This window comes from Aotus nancymaae, unplaced genomic scaffold (genome assembly GCF_030222135.1).
Source record: "Aotus nancymaae isolate 86718 unplaced genomic scaffold, 86718_ANA_hifiasm-v0.15.2.pri h1tg000016l, whole genome shotgun sequence".
Classification (NCBI taxonomy): domain Eukaryota; kingdom Metazoa; phylum Chordata; class Mammalia; order Primates; family Aotidae; genus Aotus; species Aotus nancymaae.
The window spans coordinates 36,218,783-36,238,335 of record NW_026988428.1 but is presented as its reverse complement, the minus strand read 5'-3'; the positions used below and the strand labels follow the sequence as shown (position 1 = coordinate 36,238,335).

Sequence of the window (19,553 nt, the reverse complement as noted above, 5' to 3'; positions counted from 1 at the left end):
AAGTTTAGCATTGAAAAGGACCTCAGAGGGCCAGGCACAGTGACTCACACCTGTAATCCCAGCACTTTGGGAGGCCGAGGCAGGTGGATCACCTGAGGTCAGAAGTTTGAGACCAGCCTGGCCAACCCCGTCTCGACTTAAAATACAAAACTTAGCCGGGTGGTTGTGCACACCTGTAATCCCAGCTACTCTGGAGGCTGAGGCAGGAGAATAGCTTGAACCCAGGAAGCAGAGGTTGCAGTGAGCAGATTGTGCCAGTGCACTCCATCCTGGGTGACAGAGCAAGACTCTGTCTCAAAAAAAAAAAAAAGAAGAAGAAGAAGAAAGAAAGGACCTCAGAGCATCGTTTTCTGCATTCTGGCTAAGTCTCAAATTATCCAAGGCAGACAGAAATCAATCTTATTTTTAAAGATGATGAAGCTCCAACCTCCTATGTATTAAATCCACTTTGGGGAATTCTTTCATATTTTCAACCTAAAGTCCATAGAAGATCTTACTGCATCCTCTATGAACGACGTCACACACATTCTCCTTGCCTCTTAGCAGTGCACCATGCCCCAAGCTGCCATCGTCTGCTGATGCCAAGCAGCATGGGGGGCTGGCAACAAGAATAAGTTGGTGGAGCTGGAGACAGCCCTGCAGAAGGCCAAGCAGGACGTGGCATGCCAGCTGCACAGGTACCAGGAGCCAATGTATGTCAAGCTGGCCCCGGACATCAAGATCGCCACCTACAGGAAGCTGCTGGAGTGCTTAGAGATCAGGTGGGCCACCCTCTCATCCCACTACAACCCAAGCAGATGCACCAGACCACGACAGCAATGCCACAGAGGCCCCAGGAGCCCCTCAATGTCAGCCCTCCAGATAGAAGCTCCCAGGCGAGAAACAGGGTTAAAATGCAACTGCTCCCTCAAAGGCATCCTGTAGTCGCAGCCCCTCCCACAGCTGTTGGACTTGGGACAAGCCTCAGGGGCTCTGGAATTGCCCTACAAGCTGACGATCTCGAGCTACCTCTCTGCCACAGCTCCCTCTTCTCATTTTTATCTGTATTTTTGACCTGATCTGTCTCCTGGATTTCCTTCACAGATTCACATGAACTTCCCAAGGCTAAAGAGCTGAGGGGAGAGCTTGCCAAGCACCTGTCGGGGCTCTGTGCCAATAACTTTAAATACAAAGAACCCAGGGCCCCTCAACCTCTTGGCAGTCACAGCCTCTCTGAAGAAGGTGTCAGAGCCATGAGCATCTGTGAGTCAACGTCTTGGGATGGTAGAAAGGTGGGGGGCACACTTTTTGGGTGGGTAGAAAGGTGGAAGCTGGGAGCATTACTAATGAGGGCCTGGTGGGTCAAAGATGAACAGGCAGGGGCAGGAATGTCAGGAAGACCCCCTCGGGAGCTCTATGGAGACCCCTCTCTTCTTGTGCCCTTCTTCCCTGTGAGGTCAAGAGAACTCAAAAGGGGCACATTCCATGTCATTAAGGAGCCCAACAATGTTCTCCTCACTCTGGCTTAATCTCCATAGAAATTGTGGAGATTAACCTGCAGATGACCCCTCACCCTCAGGGCTGGTCCCAGAAGATCCCAGTGATGGGTAAAGACTATTCAAACAATCATGGGTGCCCAGTCTGAATGCCTGATTTTTCAGCTAGTGCTGGCAGGAGCTCAAACTAACACAAATAACAAGAGGCTATTAAACAGATTAAATGTAAAGACCTATATTTAGAATTTAAGCACATTAATTGAACAAATAGAATGGTGACTGACCTGGCTTGGCCTCAACTCACAGGAGGGAGTGCAGAAGGAATGACCTCATCAAGTGACCCTCTGGAGCTCTGGGGCTGTGTGTAGAAGTTTAGCATCGTAGGTGGCATTCATGGGAGCATTGAGTTCTGGTCATGGGAGTAGAATCCCCTTGAGATTTGTGTGGGTCAGACCACATTAGAGAGGCTCGCCTGCCAGGATTAGGAAAAGCCTGGAACCAGCTCATCAGAGGGCAGGAATGTCTTGCCAGGATAAAAAGATGCCAAGAGGAGAAGTCAATGAAACATTTCCAAATGTTTACCTGGCTTGCAAAGATGCATCCAAGTAGGGAGCTCCCGTTGCTGAAAATATTGAAGCAGAAGCTGAACGACTGCATCTTGGCAAGGTCGTCAGGGGGTTTCAGTACTGGGGGAGGCTCATCCAGGTGGCCTGCAGGCCTTTTTCAACACAGGAGCCTATGGCTCCCTTCCAGAATACAAGGTCTCCTATTCCATACAATGTGAGAGTCTTCTACAACACAGGGAAATGAACCCAGTGTGGGAGCTGAAGGCCTTGTTCTGGTGGGCGTGGACTTGGGTATGCCACTTTATCTCTTTTCACCTCCATTTTTTCCTCTACAAAATCGGGGTGATTGCAGTAATAGTGTCCTCTCAGCCCTGTTGAGATCCACGTGGTCACAGCTGTGAATGTGCCTTGAGCATGGCGATGCCCTGTGCAGAGGTTCATGAGGAGGCAGCGTGTGATGGGGTGGTGAGTCCATGCCCACCCTCTCTCATGCCAGCTCAGGAATTCCCCGAGGCTCTCAGGGGAGAGAGGGTTGCCTGCAACAAGGCACTGTGGGAAGGGAGCAGGCATGGGGATAACATGGGAAACAGGAAGAGCCTGCCAACATGCCCTGTGCCTTCTCTCCACAGCTGAGGTCTCTTCCTTGGGGGGCACAGGCTTCAGCAGGAGCAGCATCCTCTGTGTGGGTGGGGGCGGCCGCAGCAGTGGCCTCTGCCACAACAACAGGAGCAGTGGCTTCAGCTGCACCAGCAGTCACAACAGCTCCAGCATGCTCATTGTCTCCAAGAGATGGTGCATCACGAAGAGTCACGGGAACCACACACCCCACCTGCCTCTGCTGCCACCCCCCTCAGGGCCCCAAGCTTCCCAGCCCCAAGGCTTGATGCTTCGCTGACACCCCACACCCAAAATCAACAGCAGGAGGCACAGGGAGCAGGAAGTGGCTTGTGAGGTCACCTTGTCCATCCCTCTGCCTCCAGAAGGTCCCCACAGTGGTACCTCACCCAGTCCTGATCTCAAAGATCTGAAGGGTCCACAGGCATCCATTCCAACCAATGTTGACTCAACTGCTCTGTGCCAGGACCTGGGCTAGCACTTTGCCCTTAAGAAGCTTCCAGAGTAGGGGGTGCACTAGGGTCTGCCCCCTCCTGTCTGACCCAGACCCAGGGCAACCACAAGACAATGCCTCTGGTTCAGTCCTTCCCGGAAGCTCACAATTGACCATGGTGCCCCAGAGAGGTTGAGTGCAGTATAGACCCAAGTTGCCATGCACATTTCTCATCACAGATGGAACACTTTTCTTGCTTAGGCCAGGACACGTCTTGCAAACCCTGCCACACACACCACCTCCTCACCTCCCTTCTTGCCCTGCCTGGGCTCCAACCAAGCCCCCGGATGACTCCCACCAGCAGAATATTTGAATGAGAAATCAACACCCTTCACAATGAGATCCACTCTTGCTTATTCATAATAGAATGGAATGATGTTATCAAGAATTCAAAAGCCCTCCGTGGCCCGGGGCTGCACTGGATGAGAGTTCATAGCCAAATTTCTTCAAGTCTGCCTTATTTAAGTCAGTATCAGACTTGCTGTTCCTAAACAGAAATGTCCTGATGACCGAGGGGTGGAAGGGAAGCAGGCCCGTATATGGGCGCAGGAAGGCAGCTCAACCCAAAATGCTTGCAAGAAATACACCAGGAAAGTCCATTTTAATTCTCCTGCATTGAGAACTGCCCTGTGAGGGTCCTGCAAAATAATCCTCCAGGCTCAGGACTATTTCTCTTCCTTGTGCTAGCCACATCTCTCTTCTGGAAAGTTTTCCTTCCTTTTAACCTTGCCCTTTCACCTTTCACCCTCACTTCCTTTTCTGCTCACCTCTTCCACCGCCCCGCCCCCCGCTCCTCCTCTCTCTCAATCCCCCTTACTCCTCCTGTGTGTATTTCTCACCCTTCTTCCTCCCCGATTCCTTCCATTTGGTAATCTATTAATACTGCCTGCTCTTTCTCTTCTGACCTCCCTTCTTATCTCCCCATCTCTGAATGTCTCTATTCCATGTCTTCAGCCGTGGCTGGAACAGAAGCTCTTTAAGCCAAGATCCCTGCCCCACAGCAGAGGCCCAGGACAGCGCACTCAGAGGAGAGGTGGCTCTTCCTTTGGTGTTTTTCCTCGCTCCAAGCGGGTACATTGCTCAGCCCCAGAAGGACACAGGAGGCTGGTGTGGAATTGGGGGTGGGGTAGGTGTGGGGTTCTTCTTTGAGGCTGGCCTTCACAGGGTGGTTTCTGTATTTAATTTGAAGAGTCATAAACTCCCCCCGAACATCTGCCAAAATGCGTTCCAAAGGCAGGTAGAGATTGTCTACTGCACTGCCAAAGTGAAGATGGAATTCACTGATCCAGAAGAAAAAGCAAACTATTCTGAACTGCCTGCTCCCTTTATGCTCACCTAGTTCCTGAATCAACTTTAATAAAATGCCGCCAAGCTCTCTAGGTCTTGACTGAGTCCTCTTCTAGCTCACACCCAGAGCCCCTCTGGACTCAGGGAGCTCAGGGAACAGATGCCTTCCACCCACAGTGAATCCAAGGAACCACCCTGCCCTCTGCTCCTGAGCTCTGGTCCTGGGCTCCAGGAGCCCAACATGGTCACTGAGGCCATCCTCTGGCCTGGACATGGTGTGGAGACACTGCTGTGTCTACTACTGCAGTGACCCCTACCCTCTGGTTCTGCCCACTGTCTCCCTCACCCCCTCTAGTGGGAATCTGCTCTCTGGTCGGGTCTCTGAGTGTCCCCATCAACATTTACACCATCCTGGGCCCCTCCCACCATGGACTCAGCCTAGAGCAGAGTGTGATCTCTTTCCCCTGACACTCTGCAATTGGACCCCCTCACCTAACCCTCTGCCTCCCACTGTGGCCTGTGGTCTCACCTTGCACCCCTCCCCTCCCCAGTACTCTGGGGCCCACAGTCAGGACTATAAAAAAGGGGACAGGGAGTGTGAAATGTCACAATTAGACTGAGAATTTCCAAGGCTCAGGAAACCTTTGAGTTCAAGTCTCCTAATCCATAGGTTGGAAGGCTGAGGAACAGGAATAGCAGAACATGCATGGGCAGCAGATTCCCAAATCCTAACCTGGGCTTCCCTGCTCTGGAGCAGCATGGCAGGGTAAAGTCAGAAGGAACAGGACGGACTCCCAGCTAATCAGTCAGCCATAAGCCATGTGACTTGGGGACACTGCTCTTAACTGCTCTGCTCCCCATTTTCCTGTCTGTGGCATAGTAACTACCTTATGGTATGATCAGGGAATTAAATGAGACCATGATGTAAAGAGTACACGGTGCTCCGAGCACATAGTAAATGCCCAGTAAATGCATATTATTATTATTGGCTTGATTTTGACCTGGTAATAAGTCTCAGTGTGGAAGGTAAAGGTCAGGTGGCCACGGCAAAAGTTTCACTGATTAAACTGATGGAGAGGAGAAGGAAAGAGAGTGAGGTGGGGCTTTAGACATCTCCAAAGATCTATGTCTGTGACCTGGCTGCTGGAAAGAAAGCCCGAATCCCACATCTGGGATTTCTTGGGAATCTGACAATTTCCAAGGGGAGCAACTCTCCCCAGAGACATCCTCAAGCCAAAGCTGGCCCTGCTGACCTCAGGGACACTCAGGCTGGGTTGGGTGCAAGGGGAAAAGAACAGCCACATGGAAGCCGAGACCTGAAGCTGAAATCATGCCTTTTGGGGGCCCCAGGAGTGTTGAGGAGAGCGTCCCTTCCTCTGCCCTTCTCAAGCAGCAGGGCTCTCCTCTTGAGTTCCCTGCAGCCTTTGCGGACTGATGGGCCTTGGAGAGAAGCATCTATGCCTGGAGCCTGTCTACCTTCAAGACCCCTATGGGACAGTGGGTCACTGAGCCAGGGCTCAGGAGGGTTACGGTCTGGCCTGCTGTAGGGAGGCTTCTCCCACCCCAAAAGCCTTCCTCCCTGGGAACTTCCTGACTCACCTAGGAGCCCACAGTGGGCACTGGGTTGGAAAGATCTGCAAAAAACCTAGAAGCGGCCTTGGAGAAATAGCCAGAGCATGCTTAAGCATATGGGGCTTGCCCTCTAATCCCAGGGAAGCCAGAGCGTATCATTCATGGCACGCCTCCCCTGCTATGAAATGACATAGTCCTAACTCTCCCTTTCCTTGAAGCTAAGCCACTGGATACATAAATATATCCATCTGGTTGGCCCCTTTCATCACCCCCACGATCAAGGAAGGAAGACAAATAGGATTTTTACAGGGTTCAACAGCACTGACCATTGGCCCCTTCTCTTTGGTCTTCGCTACCTTAATTATCCACCTTGCTACTTAGCACTAGCAATATCCCAAGCTCATAAATCTGGTTTAATGGTGATGTGGGGTTTGACCCAGCTCAGCCCTCCATCTCCCTCCCAGATAAAAGGGGGGAAACTGAGCCATGACTTGATCATCCTGCCCCCTGTTCTTTCCTCCAGGGCCCTGTCTCTCTGCCTCTCTCTCCTGCCATGTCTTACCATTCCTTCCAGCCGGGCTCCAGATGTGGCAGTCAGAGTTTCAGCTCATACTCGGCTGTCATGCCCCGGATGGTCACCCACTATGCAGCCAGCAAGGGGCCATGCCGGCCGGGGGGTGGTGGGCGCCTCCGAGCTCTGGGCTGCCTCAGCTCACGGAGCCTGTGCAATGTGGGCTTCGGGAGGCCCCGGGTAGCCTCCAGGTGTGGAGGTACTCTGCCTGGCTTCGGGTACCGACTGGGGGTCACCTGTGGGCCTTCTGCCTGCATCACCCCTGTCACCATCAATGAGAGCCTGCTGGTCCCACTGGCGCTGGAGATCGACCCAACTGTGCAGAAGGTGAAGAGGGATGAGAAGGAGCAGATCAAGGGCCTCAACAACCGCTTCGCATCCTTCATCAACAAGGTAAGGGGGCCTTGGCCCAGGGCCGCAGGAGGAGACCCACTGCAGGTCTGGGGTCTGGTCCTGTTCTGGTCCAAGGGAACCAGGAGGAGACTGACAATGAGGAAGCCTCAGTTCATCCAGTGGCCTCTCTCACATTCCATGGCCACCAACCTTTGAAAGCCAGTTAGACCAGACTCTGCACTAAACATTTCTGTTTCCTTGTCTTTTAAAAAATATATCATCTTTCTCTGAATATTATCTGACAAAATCACCAATCACCAAGGTTGCCTGAGGTCAGACTGTAAGAGGAACTTCTAAAGCAATACTGAAAGGAATGATCAGAGAGGCAGAGAAATGCCCTTCCTGATGAGGCTTTAGTGGTAGAACTGCCTTCTGTGTGCCTGAGCTGGGTCACGACTCTTGAGCCTGAAGGTGAGGATGGGCACTGTATCCCCAGAGCTTCCCATCAGTTGAGGCCTGGGATGAGAGGAAAGTGGACAGTCAGAGCCAGAGGCACGAGGTGACACCCACGAATGTCTCACATCTGTCAACCCCAGAGCCACCGAAAAGCCGCGAGGGAGGCGCTCCTTCAGAAGGTGCTGAACCGGCCTGCCATCTCTTAGCAGCCCCTGGGCCCATCCCCACACCCCAGGGAGGCTCTTGGGGTCAGGATTTATTCCAAGATCTGAGCTGGTGTTTCTGGTGACCCCAAGGTTTAGGGGCAAGAGTCCTAGGCCAGAGGTCAGGAGCCCTGGCCGCTGGCACTGACTCCACTCCTACACCCTGAATCCCTGTGCAAGCCATTCACCTCCTGGCCTCTGGACCATGCTGCCCAGTGAAGAAGACAGGACAGACGCTGGGAGATTTGAGGAAATAATATATTCAAAAGTGCTTCACAGAGGAACTTGTTTACTCAAACTTACAGTTTTATTTCTAAAGCTTACTAAGTTCTGGCTATAAACCCATTCCAACAACATGGGCCCGGATTCTCAACATCACCCCCTCTTCTGTAAGGCTGGGAGCCTCCTGTGGATGCAGCCACTGACCAGAAGTCGGACAGTGCTACTTGTGCAGTTTTCTTGAGAGACAATGCACAATACGGAAAATCCCAGAGCAAGGACTTGAGGCCACGTTCCCTTTGTCAGTGACGAGCTGGGTGGCCGTGGTCGGCTTACTCAACTCCTAATCTCAGTTTCCACTTCGTGAGAAGGGAGGAGGTGGCCAGCAGCTGTCCACATTACTGTGACCTGGATTTTTTTCAGATACAGCTGTGAGGATGCAGCACAGTAGGTGAAAAGAGCTTAGAGTCCCTTGATCTGACCTTTCCCCGAGTGTCCCTAGGCTGTCATAAGAGAAAGCCTCAACCCCCAAGCTCCACATCTTCTGACATTAATATGAAATTTACAGAGTGCCTTCCCATACACTGTCCCAAGTAAAAGCTTTGGGAAGCTAAGCGAGGGTTGAAGGGACAGGATGTCTTGGTCAAGGTCACGAGGATAGAGAGAGGCAGGCAGGCAGTGCTGGAACAGGACCTGCCCAGGCCTCTAGGAGAAGTATTCTATCCACCTCTGAGTGGAAGGTAGGGGTCCTCTAGCTGCCCCAGGAGGGGAGACACAGAGACACACACCCTGAGATGCCAGTCTACGCAGACACCCCGACTGTTGCAAATTCCAGTGCGTTGGTAGCAATGTGTTGGGAGAGAGGGCACAAACTCATTCCATTGCCCTCTCTAAGTCATGATCCCCAGGACACCTGCTGCCTGGTGACATTCCGTTCTGGGCTACAGGTCCGTTTCCTGGAGCAGAAGAATAAGCTGCTGGAGACCAAGTGGAACTTCATGCAGCAGCAGAGGTGCTGCCAGACCAACATCGAGCCCATATTCGAGGGCTACATCAGCGCCCTTCGGCGGCAGTTGGACTGTGTGTCCGGGGACCGCGTGAGGCTACAGTCGGAGCTCTCTAGTCTCCAGGACGTGCTGGAGGGCTACAAGAAAAAGTGAGTCAGTGCGGCTTTCAACTCACTGGGGGACCCGGGGCAAGGGACAGAAACAATCTGGGCCCCAGTTCCCCATGTATAAAATGGGGAGCCTAAACTTAGTTCATTGGGTGGCAGAACAGTTAGGCGGGATCGTGTCAGCAGGGCGCCCCACTTGGCACACGATGGGAGCTCTGAGACTGTGTACTGCCGTCTCCATCCCCATTACCCTGCCAAAATAAGGCCCTCAGGATCTCTCTCTCTCTGTGTAAAACAAGCTCTCACCTGCAGCTTCTGGAGCTCCAGGTTTCTGCTGAAACCACCTGTTTTGCCTTTGCAGATCCTGAACTACTCCCTATTCCATAGACAGATCCCCAGGCCTCTTCCCTCCTGGCTTCTGCTCCTGCTGCTCCTGCCTGACACACCCCTCTCAGCATCTCTCTGCACCACGTCCAAGCTACCACAGCCCACCTTTCCTCTCACCCACAACTCCAGCTTCCTGCACAGCCCTCCCACCCCCTGTCTGCATATCAGGCTCTAGCTCCTTCTCCCTCACTTCCCAGTTCTTTGTGGTTCCTGTTTTCTCTTCTGCCAAACTTGCTCCCCCTGAGGGCGGGCTCCGGGTCTGATTCACAGCTTGGAGTAGGTGGTTGATAAGCATATGGTAATTAAGTGCTTGCAAGAGGCTGAGGCCCAGATAAATTGTCTAACCAGGTCCTGGGCCGAATGGCCCATGAGAGTCCAGTGTCTCATGGGAGTCCAGTGTCCTATGGGAGTCCAGTGTCCCTTGAGAGTCCGCTGTCCCATGAGAGTCCGGTGCCCTATGGGAGTCCGGTTCCCTATGGGAGTCCCATGTCCTATGAGAGTCCAGTGCCCTGTGGGAGTCCAGTGCCCTATGGGATTCCAGTGCCCTGTGGGAGTCCAGTGTCCTATGGGAGTCCGGTGTCCTATGGGAGTCCAGTGTCTCATTGGAGTCCGGTGTCCCATGGGAATCCAGTGCCCTGTGGGAGTCCAGTGTCCTATGGGAGTCCAGTGTCTCATTGGAGTCCGGTGTCCCATGGGAATCCAGTGTCCTATGGGAATCCAGTGTCCTGTGGGAGTCCAGTGTCTTATGGGAGTCCGGTGTCCTATGGGAGTCTGGTGTCCTATGGGAGTCCAGTGTCCTATGGGAGTCCAGTGTCCTATGGGAGTCCGGTTCCCTATGGGAGTCCCATGTCCTATGAGAGTCCAGTGCCCTATGGGAGTCCAGTGTCCTATGGGAGTCTGGTGTCCTATGGGAGTCCAGTGTCTCTTTGGAGTCCAGTGTCCCATGGGAATCCAGTGTCCTATGGGAATCCAGTGTCCTGTGGGAGTCCAGTGCCCTGTGGGAGTCCAGTGTCTTATGGGAGTCCGGTGTCCTATGGGAGTGCATATGGGAGGCAGAGAAGTTGAAACAGGTACCTTTCTATTGAGGAGAAACTGCAAATACACTGAGAGCTGAGAACAATAGGTCATAAGGGTGTGGGTCAGTGGAGTGGAGCCACAACGGGGACACTCACTGCAGCTGTCAACCACATACCTACTCAAGGCCAGACACTGTGCTAGGAAGGTGGGTGCTATGGAAAGATAAAAGGCTAGCTCTTTCCCAATCCAGCGTGCACAGACCACCTGCACCTACACACAAACAGGGCAGAAGGGAGAGGACTCCCAAGAAAGGGAGAGAGCAGGAGTCCAGGAAGGTGCATTTGTTCTGGGCCTTGGAGGATAATGGCTGGTTCCAATGGCATCATCCCCCATCTTAATGGAGCATAACGGCTTCATTTCAATGGCTTCTTATAAAAGGGGAGTCCAGAGTACATCTTGGAAATGGGGAAAGAACAGAAATGGGAGACAAGAAAGAGGCAGAGCATGCCAAGTGAGAGGAACAGCTCTAGCAGACTGTGACAGGTGAGATGCAGTGGGGCTGTGAGAGGGCTGGAGCCTGGCCTCTCAGCAGGAGCAATGCCCTTCTTGAGAACTGAGTAGCAAAGTGAGATTAAAAGACATGTTTGCAGCTGAAGAAGAGGACTTTGGCTTTCAAAAGTGAGACAACTGGAGAAGGATGAGATCCAACTGGTATTTTAAGAATCATAGCAAACGCTTTCACAGTACAGACCCTGTGCCAGGCACTGTCCTAGTGCTTTGCAGGTATGAATGCGTGTGATGTGTTAGCTCACAGCAGCCCTGTGAGGCAGGACTAGTGTCAGCCTCATTCTGCGGATGATGAAGCCGTGCATGACAAGGCAGAAAGGCCAAGTCACTTACCCAACTTGCCCACAGCTTGCAGGAACCCAAACCCAGTGGGGTGGGTTCCAGAGTCCCTGGCCAGTGCTGCAGCAGTTCAGCTGGAAAAAAAACAGAGGAGCACAAAGAAGCAGGGAAGCTTTTAACGGATTGATGTTGCTCATCAAACTGAACCCCTGACCAATTCCCTCTGCCTTAGGGGAGTGGTGAGTGGGCTGAGGAGCCCCAAGGAGCTTGAGGAAATAGCCTGGCTGTCTCTGTGGGTCTGGTAGAGCGAGTAATTGCTACCTCTGCAAATGGACCCCAGGTAGAGGCCAGGCTCTGCACCCTACCAGCACGGAGGATGCACGCGGTCAGCCAGGAACTCAGTGACTCAGAAAAAACAGCTGGGTCAGCAGCACAGCCTTCTTCCACCTTCACTACGTGAAGCAAACCTCCTCAGCAGCAAGATAGAATGAAGCTAGCCTTAAGGAGGACTTCCCAGAGGAGGACTCATCGTGGGCACAGGCTCCAGAGGAATGGGGAGAAGAGTAAACTTGAAAAGTGGCTATGATGGGACTACTGTTCCATCTCAAGTGGGCAGAGGAGCTAGAGGTGCCAAGACAGGGCTGGATCCCAGGGCATTCACTCAGTGACAGACAGTCACCCCCAAAGGTCTGATGCCAAGATCTCTTCCAAAATCCATGAGTCCAACTAAAGCATTTTTTTCCTGCCCTTTCCATCAGATACGAAGAGGAGCTCTCCTTACGCCCCTGTGTCGAAAATGAGTTTGTTGCCTTGAAGAAGGTGAGGAGGACGCTCAGACAGGCAGAGCTCCTGAGCTGGCCCCCTGGCCCCAGGCCACCTAGCCCTGAATTGAGTCCAAATGTGTCTGCAGCCCACCCACCCGCAAAAGAGTTTCTCACCCCTCAGACTCCTGTGCCAGACCCACTGACCCTGACAATGAGGAAGGCTAGACTCCTCTCCCCCGACCTTGTCCCCGTGCAAAAGGCCAGCCATTGGCCTGGCCTCCACTTCCCCATGCATGTGGGCCAGAGCTAGGTAAAGGTCATGTCCACCCCTGCCCAGGCAGCTGGAGATGGGACTGATGCCGACGCCAAACCAAAGCAAAAGGTCTGCCGCAGCCCCCGGATAGGACAAAAACCGCGAGGGCTCCTCAGACAGGCAGCCACGCCTTTCCAGGTCCAGACTCTGCAGAGCAGGCTCTGAGAGGCTGCTGCCAAGGCTCATTTAAACCTCTGCCCCCTTCAAGAAGCCAGGCCCAGGCCTGGGGCCCCGACCCTCCTCCCACCTTGGCTCCATCACTCCTTCACTGCCCGTGGGTGTCCGTGAGGAAAGGTGGGCCCCACGCCTTCCCCTTGTAGCCAGCTAGCCTGGGAGGTGGTCCAGCTAAGTCACATTCTGTCCCTGCTCTGCTGCAGGATGTGGACACAGCCTTCCTGATGAAGGCTGACCTGGAGACCAATGCAGAGGCGCTGGTGCAGGAGATTGACTTCCTCAAAGGCCTGTATGAGGAGGTACCCACAGCCCTGCCCTTGGGTGGATAGTCAAGGCCAGAGCCAAGGGAGCAAAAGGGCAAGAGAGCGGCCGCCCAGTGGGTGCATTTCAGGGCAAGCACGGGAAGAGCTTTGTACTAGAGAGACGGTTGTCAGGCAGCGAGACTCCCAGAAATTGGATCGTCCAGCCCATGGCTCACAGGCCCCTCTGGGAAAGTTTCCACCAAGCTCTGGGCAACTAGAGGGTGGGGACAAGGAGACAGTTGGTGACTGAAACCCAGAACAGCCATAGCAGAGTTCTATGTACTCTGCTCTGGGAAGGTCAGAACAGGTTCTCCCCTTCCCAGACTCTGAGAGAGCTCACTGCTCCTCACCTGGGCCCTGTCCCCAGGAGACCTGCCTGCTCAGGTCTCAGATCTCTGAGACCTCAGTCATTGTGAAGATGGACAACAGCCGGGAGCTGGACGTGGACGGCATCATCGCCGAGATCAAGGCACAGTATGACGACATCGCCAGCCGCAGCAAAGCCGAAGCAGAGGCCTGGTACCAGTGCCGGGTGAGGCCCAGGGCCAGGGGAGCCGGGAGACTGGAGAGGTGACAAAGAGACAGGAGAGGGGAGGACCCCCCAGACTCCTTCCCCCCAGAAGTGGGTGAGGAGCTAATGAGAGCCATGCCACAGACACAGGGAACCCCATAAAGCCCACCCGCGGCTGTTTCTGTCAGGTCCCAGACCACATCCCTGCAGAGTACGTGGGAGGGACCCCAGGCCTGTCATCAGGGTGCCAGGGCGCCCTGCTGTTTTTACCTGCAGACTCACAGGAAGTGTTCCTGTAGGCAGCGTTCAATAAACACTAATTGGTGATGATGGCAAAGAGGGCTCTAAGCTTCCAGGCGTGGGAGGAGGCTAGCAGCATGGGGTGGCTTCTAATGGTAGAGCAGAAACAGTGATTAAGATGGCCTCAGACTTCATAATTAGGGGCTTGCTTAGAGGGCATGGGGGCTCTAGGGTAATTTGCTTAACAAATGTCATCAGCTCCACCTCTTCTGCCCTACCTGAGAAAGGCACCATGCATGCATACACTACTCTGTCCACTCATTCAACACCGTGTATTCAGCATCCGCCACAGTCCTAGAAGCTGGAGACAGGAGGAAACGGCACAGACGCTAGTCCCTGCCTTCCTGTCACTTTCATTCCAGAGACAAGTTGGGGGCCAGGGTGAGGTGGGAGGGGCAGAGGGGCAGACAATAAACAAGGCATGTAAGTGCAAGGGATGTGTGTTAGACGGTGATACCAAGTGCTGGGAAGAAAATAAACCAGGAGAAGTGTAGGGAGAGTTGGAGTGAAGTTTCAAATAGGGTGGCCAGCAAGGATGCGCTTCCCAAAGCAAAGCAGCAGCTAGCAGGAAGTGACTGCGAGGGTGGAGCAGCAGGTAAAGGGAGTTTGATGACGGAGGGAACAAATTGTGTCTGCAAAGGCAAAGGTGTTGTCATTTGATCTAATCTTGAAGGACAAAAAAGATTCAATGGGCAGATGTGGGAAGGGTGTGCCAGGCTGAGCAGCAGGTGTTAGGACATAGCAGAAAGCGAGGAGCCTGGAGTGCCACATGCTTGAGGCCAGATCACTGCACATCTGCAGGGCTTTGCTAAGTTGTTTGGCTTTGTTCTGAAGGCAGTGGGTGCCAGGGAGTGCCCAGAGTGATGCTCTGCCCATTTTCTGGAGCTCCATGGTGGAAGTATGAAACCCTGATCTGGAGTCAGCCCCTGGCGACCCCATCTGTGGCCCACCCACAGCCAGATTTCACTCTGGCTGGTCCTTCCTCTGGTTGCCCCATCAGCCAAGTGGGTTCAGACTACAGCCACCCCATTTTCTCATACTGCTAAGTCAGAATCATAGAGACAATTCTATTAGTTAAGGATTGCATTTGGCTATGAGGATCAGAAATTCTAAAAAAACAAAAATGGCTAAAACTGAATTTTTACTTTTCACTCAGGTAGCTTGAAGTACAAAATAAACTGTCCAGGATGACACAAGGGTTCTGTGTCATCATCAGAGACCTAGGATCCTTCTAGCTCTCCATTCTGCCATCTGTAACATGAAGCTAGGGGCTTGGGGCAGCTCTTCCAGCTGCAAGTGTTAGCATAGCCCCAGAAGCTGGACATCCAGGAGACGGGGCCCCAGCTCCAGGGCCCTGGATGTCACACCCCCATCAGGGCTGAAGACAAGGGTGTTCACCCTCATGGTTGCCTCATGTCCCAAGAGAGCTGCAGCGCCTCCAATCTCACAGGCTTATGCCAGACAGCAAGGAGAACATAGGAGAAAAAAGCCAATGGGGTCATTCTGCTCTTTAAAGAGCTTTCCCAGAAGTCCTTCCCAGCCATGGCCACAGATCTTATTGATTGGAGGGCCGAGAAGTATTCTCTTATCTGAGCTCATTGTTAACCTACATAAAAACAGGGTTGTTTTGTTCTGTTTTTGTGTTTTTTTTTTTTGAGATGGAGTCTTGCTCTATTGCTCAGGCCGGAGTGCAGTGGTGCAATCTCACCTCACTGCAACCTCTGCCCCTCAGGTTCAAGTGAGCCTCCCGCCTCAGCCTCGCAAGTAGCTGGGATTACACGCATGCACCACCTCGCCTGGCTATCTTGTATATTTTTAGTAGAGATGGGGTTTCACCATGTTGGCCAGGCTGGTCTTGAACTCCTGACCTCAAATGATCTGTCCGCCTTGGCCTTCCAAAATGCTGGCATTACAGGTGTGAGCCACTGTGCACAGCCAGCAGTTCTGTTTTAACAAGAGGAGAATGGATATTTGTTGGGCAACTGCAGACTTTCCCAGTGTAACCAAATAACAAGGGAGCCAAAGAGTGTGATTACAGGCTTATCTCTCATTTTGCATTTTCTATATAATATGCTCCCACCCACCATCAGAAAATTCAAAGGCAGCTAATTTTTTAAAACGTAAATGCAACCTGTACACACTATTATTCAGAAATTGGATTTAAAGTGCAAAGGGTTTTTTTTTTTTTAAAAAGTGTTACATCTAGGTAGGACATAAATTACATTTTGTTTTTTATTGTTTTAGGGAAACATACAAATGCATTCACCCTGATGGGCAGACCCAACCTGATGGGCACTCCTTGGTCTGTTAGGCAAGCCAGCCTGAGCACAGAAACCCCTTCCAAGGTCCAGAGGCATATCTAAAAGGGAGAGAGCCCTTGGGTGAACTTGGGCTCTGGGACTGAGTAAAGGACCAGACACAGAAAGCTAAACGAAGGAGGGGATCTCAGAGGTTGGAGAAGAATTTAACAAGCCTGGAGCTGGGGAAGGGGTGAGATGGGAATCAGGAGCAGCCCACATAAGGACCCCAAAATTGCCCAGAAGTGGGGAAGAAGGTAGAAGAGCAGAACAAGTGTAAGAACCAGAGAGCACCTGAGCTAGGAAGTCACTAGAGGAGAGACCAGGAAATGTGAGAAAGGAGGCTAGGAGACGCCACCGTGTAGGGCCTGGGGCTCTGACCTCTCTGTCCTGGCAGTATGAGGAGCTGAGAGTCACAGCTGGGAACCACTGCGACAACCTCCGTAACCGCAAGAACGAGATCCTGGAAATGAACAAGCTGATCCAGCGACTGCAGCAGGACATTGAGAATGTCAAAGCCCAGGTGAGGCCAGGGAAGACATCCTTGCTGCGAGAGCCATCTTAGGCTGACCCGCCGGTGTGCACTGTGCAAGGTGGGTTCAGTCCCTGCTGTGAGTGCCGTTGAAGAGGGAATAAACTCGTGCTGCCTTGCTCAAGCAGAAGCAAGTCCTTTCTACGAAAGGGCTGAGCTACAGCAGGATGAGCAGCCACAAGAAATAGGTCCTCAACAGAAACGAGGTGACCAGCATCAAAGATGAGGCTTCACTGGGTGCAAGTATAGAAAAGATACTTTCCACAGCCCCTTCAGACCCAAAGACTGTAGTTCTGTGATCCTGACATGCAGGGTGGCTCTGAATTGTTCATAAAGTCAGATCCACTCCATTCTCCTAGGGAAGGCCAGCTAGGCATTTAAAACCTATTAGCCCCACAGAAATTTCTACCATACTTAAAATCCCAGCTCTCTTGGAGGTATTTTAAACAGAAAACCTGTCCCAGTTCCCTGGCGGAACCAGATGTCGCAGTCCTAGGATGAAGCTCGCAGCAAATGAGAGCCTGGCACGCAGCCACCACTGTGTTCTCTCTGCTCTTCTGGGAGCTGGGCTCGGGGCTCCAGAGCCCCCAGTGATGCTTTTCTGTGTCCCTCCCACAGCGTTGCAAACTTGAGGGTGCCATCGCAGAGGCAGAGCAGCAGGGCGAGGCAGCTCTCAACGATGCCAAGTGCAAGCTGTCAGGGCTGGAGGAGGCTCTGCAGAAGGCCAAGCAGGACATGGCCTGCCTGCTCAAGGAGTACCAGGAGGTGATGAACTCCAAGCTGGGCCTGGACATAGAGATCGCCACCTACAGGCGCCTGCTGGAGGGCGAGGAGCACAGGTGAGCTCCTCCAGGAGGGGTCAAAGACAGGCACCAGGTGTAGCCACCACCCAGCCCTCTGGCGGTGGCTGCTAGTATCGCTCACCCCTGTCCCCTACCCCAGTCATTGAAAACCCACAGCAGCACATGGCAACAGCTCATAGCTAACATGGCTCAACTCACAGTGAGGGCAGGAGCAGGGAGATGCTACATTTACCTGCATCTGTTTGATGTACTTACCTGTCTTCTTTTTCATCTCATCCCCAGGCTGTGTGAAGGCATTGGACCTGTGAATATCTGTAAGTAGATGAGCCATCCCCACTGGCTCTGGGGTTTTGGGGGTTGATCAACACAACACCAGTCAGCCCCCACCATCCCCTCCCAGACCTCTGATGCCTCCCCCACCCCAAGAGAAAAGCTCAGTCTGCTGTGAGCTCCCAGGCTGGTGGAGAGGGCTATCCAAATCTTTTGGGAGTCACACTGGGAGCAGATTTGCAACACCACGGTCCAAGTGCTTCAGGGCTCAGGGGCCAAAAACAACCACCCTGACAAGAAGATACTTTTCTAGAGGAAGAGGATTTGAAGCAAGCTCAGGAAGGAGGGTCCAGTAGAAACTGAAGAAGGGTGAAGCTGAATCCGGCCTGGCCTTGCCAAGGCTCTGGGGAAAGGAGAGAGATGCCTGGGAACCTCGCAAGCACTTTACGTGACTAGGGTGGGGAGACATGGGAGCTGGAGGCTGAGTGGGGTGTCCGTACAGGTGAGCGGCAGCAGGTGGGAGGACTGGCCTGGCTGAGGAGTTTCAGGGCAGTGCACTGACAGCCATGCCACATGGGGCCCTGAGCACCCCTTCCTGTTCCCACAGCGGTGAGCAGCTCCAAAGGTGCCATCCTGTACGAGCCATGTGGGGTCAGCACACCTGTCCTTAGCACCAGCGTCCTCAGGGGCAGTGGGGGCTGCAGTGTCGTCGGCACCGGTGAACTGTACGTCCCCTGCGAGCCCCAAGGGCTACCGAGCTGTGGGAGCGGGCGGAGCTCCAGCACAAAGCTAGGGGCTGGGGGAAGCTCCTCCAGCCACAAGTGTTAACACAGCCCCAGACACTGGACATCCAGGAGACAGGGCCCCAGCCCCATGGCCCTGGATGTCACACCCCCACCAGGGCTGAAGACAAGGATGTTCCAGTGCCCCCTCCCCGTATTGACTTCACATTCCCCTCCAGTGTTCCCTCCTTGGGAACTGAGCTGCCCCTCGGGTCCCTCTTTTCCCTCACCAGTCACCTCCCACTCAGCTGTGTGCAGACGCTCAGCTAGGCCCGGATGGTGGGGATGGAAGGCAAAGAAAGAGAATGCATCGCTCCTAACCCCAGAATGGCAATAGCCTCCGGAAGGTCAAATGGGCACACCACAGTTCTGCTCAGTGTATCATCCCATGGACGGTCCCCCGCAAAGCCAGCTCCTCACCCCCTACAGGCTCCACACTGCCCTTACTTCAGGCTCTTGTGTCCCTAAGAAAAGTGAATTTCCTTTAACACCACCTGAAATGTGCAACACTGCAAATATCAAAAGGAGACACTCCTAGATCCCACTCTGAATTCCAAAGTCAAGTGCCACGATTTCAGGATCAGTCAGGACCTGCCAACGTCCCCTCAGCACAGAGAATCAAGAGGTGGCCTTTGGGCAGTAGATTTACTTTGGCAGGTATGTTGAACCCAAACTACGAAAATAAATCTTTCTCCTGAGCTCACATTGGCAGGTGATGTCAGACAAATGCCTAGAACAAAGGGCAAGGGGATATGGAATGTTTACTGGACAGATGGAAAACCAAAAACGAGTATTATTTGCCCGATGGAATCAGTCCCACCTCTACCCAACCCCTTCTGTACATAGCCGCCCCTTCCTGCTCCCCCTTCCTTGAGCTCCTCTTGCTTTGGGTCTGATATGACAGTGATGTGGAGCTGCCCTACCGACTTGGAGGCCCTGGCTCAGGGGCTTATAGACAGAGGAAGAGCTGTGGGCTGACTCCACCTCCCAGAAGCCCCTCTTGCCAAGCCTGGCCCGCTGGGGCTCCAAGGCCTCTGCCCTGAGCTTCTGGGTTTGTCTGTTCAAAATAAATCCGCTCTGTTCATGGATTATGGAAATCAGCATTATTTACTCTGCTCTGTGGGAAGTGTGATAAGGCTGAAGGGGAACTGGTGAGCAGCTTCTGGGGACTGGAGGCTTGGGAACAGAAATGAAGGTTAGTGTACAAACAGAAACACCACATGTGAATAATTTGCAACTGGCCTATGGACGAAATAGGGCTCCATACAAATCACACTTAAAACCTGCCCATCACACCCCGACAGTGTGCAAGTTACTGGCCATGTTAAAACCACAAACCATTGCACACAGG

General features: G+C 53.0%; 1 protein-coding gene across 1 annotated transcript; it reads left to right on the top strand.

Annotated features, from left to right (window-relative positions):
• The first annotated feature begins 6,502 nt into the window (after nucleotides 1-6,502).
• KRT82 (keratin 82) lies at nucleotides 6,503-19,303 on the top strand. Its single transcript, XM_064376710.1, has 9 exons — nucleotides 6,503-6,972; nucleotides 8,738-8,946; nucleotides 11,913-11,973; nucleotides 12,609-12,704; nucleotides 13,075-13,239; nucleotides 16,213-16,338; nucleotides 16,966-17,186; nucleotides 17,433-17,464; nucleotides 18,028-19,303. Exons 1-9 carry the CDS (start codon nucleotides 6,562-6,564, stop codon nucleotides 18,246-18,248), a joined length of 1,542 nt encoding a protein of 513 aa, XP_064232780.1. The 5' UTR covers nucleotides 6,503-6,561; the 3' UTR covers nucleotides 18,249-19,303.
• Nucleotides 19,304-19,553: the final 250 nt, after the last annotated feature.

What these genes read in the sequence shown, in the direction of transcription:
- KRT82 (XM_064376710.1), top strand. Translation starts at nt 6,562, where the DNA reads ATGTCTTACCATTCCTTCCAGCCGGGCTCCAGATGTGGCAGTCAGAGT. An exon ending in TCGCATCCTTCATCAACAAG is followed by an intron (nt 6,973 to 8,737) that starts GTAAGGGGGCCT and finishes TCTGGGCTACAG; the next exon opens with GTCCGTTTCCTGGAGCAGAA. An exon ending in CTGGAGGGCGAGGAGCACAG is followed by an intron (nt 17,187 to 17,432) that starts GTGAGCTCCTCC and finishes TCTCATCCCCAG; the next exon opens with GCTGTGTGAAGGCATTGGAC.